The sequence below is a fragment of the Natrix helvetica genome, assembly GCF_964273705.1.
Source record: "Natrix helvetica genome assembly, chromosome: 1".
Lineage (NCBI taxonomy): Eukaryota > Metazoa > Chordata > Lepidosauria > Squamata > Natricidae > Natrix > Natrix helvetica.
In genome coordinates, this window is record NC_138548.1 from 334,436,526 (window position 1) to 334,445,514 (window position 8,989).

An 8,989-nucleotide genomic window follows, 5' to 3' on the forward strand; every position below is an offset into this window, starting at 1 on the left:
GCCTATAGATATTTAAAATATTTATTTGTTTATTTATATGTTAATTTTTTATTCTGCCTTTATTACTTATTGGTATTTAAAGGTGGCAAGCGTGCCTAAGAAACCTTCCTCCTCTTATTTTCCCCATAACAACAACCCTGTAAAGTGGGGTTGCATAAAGATAGAGTGACTGGCCCAACCTCCCGCAGCCAGCTTTCATGCCTAAAACTGTACTAGAACTCACTGTCTCCTGGTTTCTAGGCCAGGACCTTAACCACTACACCATTAATTGTCAATTGGAATAATGAGGTAGAGGGACTATAACCCAAGCTGTAGTCAGCACAAAGCAGGGTGGGATACATATATCAGTAAACAATTTATAAACATGCAACTTTAATATGTGTATATTTATAAACTATATACCCTTACTTTATATACTAATATATTATGTATATTATAAGTAATTATTATTCTGGTTGGTCGCAGAATCAGCCAGACGTTTAACCTGGGTCTGACATTTTTATCCACCTATCAAGCCCTTCCCAAGAACCTGGGAATAATAATAATAATAATAATAATAATAATAATAGTAATAATAGTAATAGTAATAATAATAATAATAATAATAATAATAATAATAATAATAATAATAATAATAATAATAATAATAATAATAATAATAATAATACCTTCCCCCCGACATTAGAATGATTACGGATCTCCGCTCCTTCCGTCAGAAACTTAAAACCCACCTATTCCAGCTAGCCGGCTTGGCCAAATTCCACCTATCCCACCTCAGTCCTATTTCTAAATTTTTAGGATTGGTTTTAGGGTCTGTTTTTTAATTTTTATAAATTGTACAGGGGTTGTTTAATTTGATTTTTACCTATGTGTATGATTGTTTGTATGTTTTAAATTTATTCCTGTACACCGCCCCGAGTCCCTCCGGGGAGAGGGGGCAGTCTAGAAATTTAATAAATAATAATAATAATAATAATAATAATAATAATAATAATAATAATAATAATAATAATAATATTCCAAAGTATATGATAAAGAAAATGGATTTAGGTAAGTTGTAAGAAGGCAGATTTCTGTTGCGTGTTAGGGAAAACTCCATACATTAACAATAGCTAAACCTAGAAACAAATACTGAAAAAAGGGGAATTTTCCTTTGCTGTAGATCAGGGGTTTCAAACTGGATTTCTTTGAGGGCCTGATCAGCATTGTAGTTCTCCTCCATGGGCCAGCGGGGGTGGGGGAGATGGGATGGACACATCCTGTAGCACTTTGCTGGCCAAAAACGGACTTCAGGGATCATGTGAGGGGCCCCTCCACAGCCCATTTTGGCCAGTAAAGGCACCATGGGCCGGACTTTTGATATTTCAGGACCAGCCCCGAAGGCCCTTGGGCTGGATCTGGCCTATGGGCCTTGAGTTTGACACCCCTGCTGTAGATGTTCAAGATGAGGCTGGACAGCCCCCCCTCTCAAAGTACCTATTTGGATTCTGTTGCTGAGTAGGAATAGTTTGAAATCATCCCTTCCACCATTTGTGATCCTAATTTTCTATGGACAATTACAAGAGTAGTGCACTGGGGCAGGAGTAGTAGGGGCGTTAGTGAATTGCAGTCCCAGCACATCCCAAAAGCACCAGGTTGGGGGAAATGAACATAAAGTTACAGACAAGCCCCAAGGTAATCAGTACAGAGTTGACTATCATTGTTATTCCAAATGTTTCTCCTGTGATTAAAGCCCTCTGCCTAATTGGCACCTCTAATAGTCTCCTTTTTCTATTTTTAGTTTGCTTGTTCAGTTGCTTTTCAGAGATGTGTGTGATTTATTTATTTATTTTTAGCTTACGGTATACATAGCTAGGGAAGTCTACAATACGCTTTACCAAAAAGTAGTTCGGGCAGCCTAAAATTGTTAGCTCATTTTGTTCACACATACATGCTATTCATGGTGCCCCACAGGGGGCGAACTAGATTTGCAGCAGCCGGCTAGCAGGTAGATCTGGTGCCTGTTCCCGCTTCTGCTCGTAACTCAACTAGCGGTCCCACTAGAGCGATATCTATTTATCGTATTCATTCATATCTTATTCATGTCATGGGAGACCACTGGCACATCACGACATTCCTGGTTGAATTATCATATGCGTGACTTTGATAAGCACTTGCATTAACATAACCAGGGGTTGGCTGCTATTGGTTCTCCCAGGTTTGGGAGAACCTGTAGCTAATGTCCTCCAAATCTCACCAATGGTTGGCCCCCTCCCACCCCACCCAGCCCTTCCCAGGAGTCTCCACGTGGCCCATTTTGGATGCAGGGCCCACACAGAGGCTCCGGGAGGGGAAAAATGGGCCTCCAGTTCTAGGAGACCAGAAACTCCAGAGGACCTCCAGAGCCCGGGGGAGGACGTTTTCACCCTCCCAGAGGCTTCAGGAAAGCCTCCAGAGTCTGGGGAAAGCAAAAAAAACACACACACACGCTATGGTGCAGGAGACTGACTAGGCCATGCCCATCATGGCCATGCCCACATGTGGCTGAAATTTTTGAAGCCCACATAACTATGGAAAAATCTTGTCCCAAATTATCTACATATTTATTTGTCAAATTTAGAAACTACCCACCTCCCCCACAGAGAGACTCAGTGTGCCGTGTACAAATAAAATGTTAAAAACATAAAAAACTGAATATAAAATATTAAAATGGAGGCAAGGATAATTAAAATGCAATGTTAAAAATTAATTAAAGAGCAGGGGAAGGGCCTTGAGGGCACTAACCAGCCTCATGGCTGCATGCTCCTCTGTGAACTGAAAGCTAGATAGTGGGCCAGGTCTGTAGACACTTCTGAAAGGCCAGAGAGTGGGGATCTGCCTCACATCTCAGGGGAGAATCTCCAAAGGATGAGGACAGTGGTAGAAAAGGTTCCCTTCCTGGACCTGATAAGACAGGATTCTTTTCCTGAGGGGATCTGCAGCATATCTTCTCTGCCGGACAAGGTGGGATGGCCTGATGGGATGGGATGAACAAAGTTCTGTAGGTAATCTAGCTCCATGCCATATTGTGCCACTCACTACTCAACTCAGAATTTTTAGCCTTGGTTAAGGCCAAGAATAAATCCATATCAAAATTTCTTAAAGTTAAACATAATTAATTTTAATCATTTTAGCAAGAATGTTCATGAAAATCCCAATAGTTTTGGTGGTTATTCATGGCGATAATAATTTCATAATAAGTTCCCCAAATTCTAACCCGTTTTGCTTTATGTCTTTCCCTAAAATATTTTAAAACTATTCACCATTAAAATAATAGCCAAGCAGTAACTTGTAATAGTCAGATGTTGACTATCAGACTCAAGAATTAAATATCTGTTCTATCTGGAATAGAAACAGAAGGAACACTGAATAAGCATGTTGACATTGCACTTAGTACATTAGTAAATGCATATGGAATAGTAGGCTTTTAGGCACATGGAGAAGTAGAAACAAATAGCTGTATTAGTGTAAATGGCTGTTGGATATATTTTCAGGCAGCATGGCCATTGCGGGCATAGGGACTCTAATCTTCAAACACACACACACAATAAACGTCAGCCTAAATGTGCTGCAAAATCTAGGAAAAGTTCTACCATAATTTATATTGAAATACTGTTTGGAACCAGTCTATGAAGACCATTATTTGATATATATTGCTGCCCATCGCAAATACAAGGAATAATAAGATAAAACGTCATATACAGCAACTATAATTAAAAAAACAACAACCAGGGAACAATAAGCACAATCATGATGATGTAGGAGATGCCAAGGGAGGGGGTCCAATGCATTAGAAGTATCGAGTCCCTTCCCACCCACAAGAGATTTAAGTCCAGCCCACCTTGAATTCTGTTGACTTTTATCTACCACCAATTTGCTTTGACCATTAGTAGTTCAGATTCTTATAGAGAGTGTTAGCATGCAATAAAACTTACCTTTACTTGAACCTGTGCTTGATTTCCTGTGCTTGACAGATACCTGTTCAACCACACAATAAGGCCCCAGACTTGGTATAAACAAAATCAGGTCTTCAAGGCCTTATAAAAACCCAGCAGAGTCAGGGCAAGTCTAATCTCTGAGAGAAATGATGCTTTAGAGCAAGGGTCTCCAATCTTGGCAACTTTAAGACTTGTAGACTTTAACTCCCAGAATTCTTCAGCAGCTGACTGAGGAATTCTGGGAGAAGTCCACAAGTCTCAGTTGCCAAGGTTGGAGACCCTTGCTTTAGAGGATGGGTGCCATGACAGAAAACACTTCCTTCCTGGATCCTGCCAGATGAGAACCTGTAATACAGCAGCCCCCAACCTTTTGGGCATCATGACCAGTTCTGTGGAAGGCAGTTGTTTTGAAAACTGGGAGAATGTAGTTTCACACGCTGTCTGGATCCTGCATGTACACAGATGGTGCTTCACTTGCTTGCACAGCCTAGTTTCTTGTGCCCATTGGGGGCGCCTGCTGTAATAGATGGGATCCAGAGCATATGTATCAGGTGTAACACAATAGATAGATAAAACTTGGTTTTCTGGATTGATCAAGCCTCCAAAAACAATTGCACCATTATTTGTGAAAGATCTTTTGGCCCACTTTTCTACTTATTTTTCTTATTCTTCCAGCTGAACCTTCGGTGTGCTGTTTTAAAAAAAAAGCTTTTGAGTAGAAACATGCCAACAACCTCTCAGACTTTGTAGTATCCTTGAAACAGAGGTAATTACTACTATGTGGGATGCCAGTGTTTAGATTAATTCATCTTGAAGCAGCAATGTACATATCCTTCAAAGGCTATTTCAGTGGACCCGAAATATCAATTCATCCCTCAAGACGTTCCCAGCAAGTGGCAAATTGCTATCATGGAGCCTTTCATTCGAAGACACAACTTACTCAAATATTTTTTTAAATGAAATCCTCCACCACCATAAATATTTAAGCAAGAAGTACAATTCTTTTGGAGGGGATCAAAGGAATAGAAAAAGTCAAGTCAAAACGGTCGCCAACACATTTTCGTTGATTTTAGAAGCCTGGGGAAAATTGGTCCAAATATACGAGTTTTTTCCAATATGTTTAAAGGTAGGAGTAAAAAAAAAAGTTGTCTCTTTAAAGATCGCTTGCCTCATAAGTTTCTAGTGAACCAGTCAACACACATACTCTGTGTATATTACATAATTTCCTAGCTCAATGTGAAAAGGAATGTGATTAATCCTTTCTGACATGCTCTGAACTTTCCGTGCAGATAGGTTCTTCCTCCTCCTTCAGACATGCTGCAACTGATGTCATTTGACCTGCAGATACCTTCCTGAAAGCACTGACATTATTGTACTAATTATCCACCTTAATTTACAGCTGAAGCCCAGAGACTACTCTGCTAAATAAAAGAGGATAGTGAAGAGGAACATCTCAGGAAAATATTTCCGTTTGCATTTAAATTGCTGCATTCTCTCGATAAAGTGAGGAAATATATCAAATCAACACAGAGAAGCGAGGATATAAAATGCTATTCAGCTGGTAGAGGCAAATGAGGAATTCACAGTAGACAGTCTCTTCCCCATTCGTTTTATAGGCTGCCAGGGGAAGACATTAAACCAATTCAGAGTGGTAAATAGGTCTCTAGGAAGGGATAATTGTGGTAAATTATAGGGACATAACAGGATGCCTGAACCTGTTTTGCTCGGTTATTGTTTTGCCCTGTTCCTCCTCCTTTTGAAAGCCAGTTGCTAAGAAGATCATGTGCCCTATCAGGTGTTTAGAAAAGTCTCTCTCTCTCTCTCCCTCCCTCCCTCTCCCTCTCCCTCTCTCTCTCTCACACACACACTCTAAATTCTTATCAGGGGAAAAAAAGCATTGCCACTTTGCTTCTCTCCACTTTCTGTCTCTCTGCAAATGCTACCCGCAGAAACCAACCTAATTCCTACACAGGTAGTCCTCGACTTATAACAGTTTATTTAGTGACCCTTCGAAGTTACAATGGCACTGAACAGTGACTTATTACCATTTTTCACACTTAAAGACCACTGCTGCATCTCCGTAGTCCTCCAGTTCAAATTCAGACAGCAATGGACTCATGTAGATGATTGGTTGCGATGTCCCAGGGTTACGGGATTATCTTTTGCGACCTTTCGACCAGGAAAGTCAATGGGGAAGCTCAATTCATTTAACAACGGTGCTATTAACTTAACAACCGCAACTATTCACTCCACGCGCTATGGCAAGAAAGGTGGGTAAAATGGGGCAAGGTTCACTTCACAAGTGTCTCACTTAACAACAGAAATGTGGGACTCAAATTTTGATCGGAAACTGAGGACTACCCATAACTCCTTTAAGAGCGGCTCGAAGCAACGCCCCCACAATTGCCCAAAGGGCCACTTCCCACTCTGAGCACCTCACAGCCGATGGTCCCAGCTTCACCATGAACCCTTTCTCCATAACTGGGAATAAAAAGCCAAAGGCAAAAAAACCACTGAACGGCAACCAGCTTTACTCTGCTCAGCTACTCTGGGATGCCCAGGAAAGATGGATCCACCGCGCCATCTCTCCCAAACGCCCCCCCCTCTCTCTCTCTCTCACACACACACACCCCTCTCCTCTCTTGGCTTCTCCACCTATGACCAAGCTGTCCGACTTACCCACTCCAGCACCCTCAGGAAAGCCAGGGGCTCCTTCACCGCCCGAAAACTCCCCTTGGAGGCCAGCTGTGAGGAAAGGAAGAAAAAAAAAACCAGGCAAAGTCAGAGGATGCCCAGAGCCCGGGGGGTGGGGGGGAGGGAGGGGGAACCCAACCTTCGCGCGCCTGTGGCTAAGCCTTCCCGCGCGCGCGCCTTCTCCTCCTCTTCTTCCTCCTCCTCGGGCTCCTTTACCTGGTCGACGGTTTCCATGCCTGCCCGGCTCTCGGCGCGCAAACTTCAGCTCCCTCCGCTCCAAGGCACAGGCGACTGTGGCTGCGGCACCCGGCTGCGAAAAGCGTCCGGAAAGAAGGCGATAAAGCTCGTCGCCTGAGGCGAAGAGCCCCGGCTGGTTGGCGAGGCTGTTGCCGGAGAATTATCCACCGCCCGAGCCGAGCGCGCTGGGCGGAGGGAAAGAGAGGAGGGGGCGGGCTGCCCGCCTTTCGCGCCTTCGCCTTTGCTGCCTTCGTGTCAGCCGTGTGAGGGAGTCGGTCGAGCTGAGGGGCAGGCGCGGGTAACGGCGGGGCCTTAAGACCGCTTCTGCCCGGGCAACTCCAGCGCGTTCCCTCCGCTTTCTCTCTCTCCCCCCCCCCCCCGAATGGAGCCGACTACCTCGGGAAGTCCGAGGTTTTGAAGAGGCAGAAAGAGAGAAAGAAGCAGGCGGTCCTGGACACGACCACGCCGTAACAATTCCCGCGCAACGCCCCTGCCTGTGGCTATCACCAGCTGGTGGCAGGCCTGGCGCTGCCCCTGTTTAATACATCCCCCAAATTTACCCTCACTTTCCTCGTGAACTTTGAGAAGCGTAGAATTTACTCACTTTTATATGGTTACTTAGAAATCAGCCCTAGTTAGCTTTTGGGGACCGATGTGGATGCTTTCTTCTAATTGAACATCTGTGGAGATTCTCGAGTCATCCAGGTCAAAGTTGTCTCAAAGATGCTTTTTTTCTTCTTCAAAAGGTAGCTATGTTTTTTTCCCCCTTGAGTAGGAAGAAAACGTTTCACTTCTCATCCAAGACGCTTCATCAGTACTTCATCAGTATTCAGGCCATCAGAAATGATGAAGCGTCTTGGATGAGAAGAGGAACATTTTTCTTCTCCCTCAAGGAAAAAAAACCCATCCAGTTGCCTTCTGAAGAAAAAAAAATAGCACCTTTGAGGCACCTTCAGAATGTTTAATCTACAACTGATCACTATTGGGTCACTATCTGTGAGGACACTAAGAGTCGACACTGACTTGATGGCACATAACCATCCACCCATTAATCCATTAGACTCGTTTCTGTGTCACATATGTGGGTATAATAATTTTTTTCATGTTTAGGGTATATTGGAAATGGTGACCCTTGGAGAGCTGTATGCAATGGAATTTCATTTTAATGTATGCCGATTAGTGGACATTTAAAGTAACAACAAAGTTATTCTAAGTCTAAGGGAAACACAAGGGAAGGGGATTCATAAAGCATAGATAGTACTTGACTTACAAACATTCCTTTACAGTGATTGTTCAAAGTTACAATGGAACTGGAAACAAGCAACTTATGGCTAGTCATCACATGACCAACGCAGCATCCCCACTATCAGCATGTATTTACGATGGTTGCAACATCCCAGGGTGAAGTGATTACTATTTGCGACCTACCCAACATGCAAAATCAATGGGAGGAAGCTGGATTCGCTTAGCAACTGCATAAATCACTTAATGACGGTGAATAACCATGGCAAAAAGATGGTATAATTATGAGTCACTTAACTTGCTTAGCAATGGAAATACTGGTTCCAATCATAAATTGAGTGCTACATGTATGCTAAGCCAAAGCCAGTTGTAGTTTTTGGCTCCTCAATAAATGCAACAGGGTTGTCATAAATTGAATATCTAATTCACAGCAGATGCAACTACTTTACAGTACATTCAAAATGCAATGGAAGCTTATTACAACAAGCTACTGAGTATCTATGGAGATTCTCAGTATCCAGGTCATGGGCTGTCCCAAAGGTGAAAAAATGTATTTTTTCAAGAGGCAACTGGACTTTCTGGGTTTTCTTTGAAGATGTTTTGCTTCTTATTTCTTCAGAGATGAAGCAGCTTCTTGGATGAGAAGGAAAATGTCTTCAAAGAAAACCAGAAAGTCCAGTTGCCTCTTGAGAAAAGCACCTTTGGGAAAAAACCACTGAGTAATTAGCCAAGTCTGTCTCAGGAAAGACTTGAATAGCCCTCCCATACAAGCATAGACAAAAACAACAAACACCACTTCTGCTTGGTAATACAGTGAGAATGCAATGATGGTGAAGAAATCAGTCTTTTTGCTGTCCCTG

At 42.8% G+C, this 8,989-nt stretch overlaps 1 protein-coding gene across 2 annotated transcripts in view; it reads right to left on the bottom strand.

Annotated features, from left to right (window-relative positions):
* The window catches only part of SYNPR (synaptoporin), a 181,924-nt gene extending 174,637 nt beyond the window's left edge, over positions 1–7,287 (bottom strand). Inside the window, exons 1-2 of one of the 2 annotated variants that reach the window (XM_081939931.1) lie at positions 6,867–7,287; positions 6,636–6,701 (exon numbers count right to left, since the gene is read on the bottom strand). In XM_081939931.1, the coding sequence (XP_081796057.1) occupies positions 6,636–6,701; positions 6,867–6,884 (84 nt within the window). In that variant the 5' untranslated portion in view covers positions 6,885–7,287. The remainder of the gene's footprint in view (positions 1–6,635; positions 6,702–6,866) is intronic. The other variant, XM_081939929.1, reaches the window with a different exon arrangement.
* Between the last annotated feature and the right edge of the window lie 1,702 nt (positions 7,288–8,989).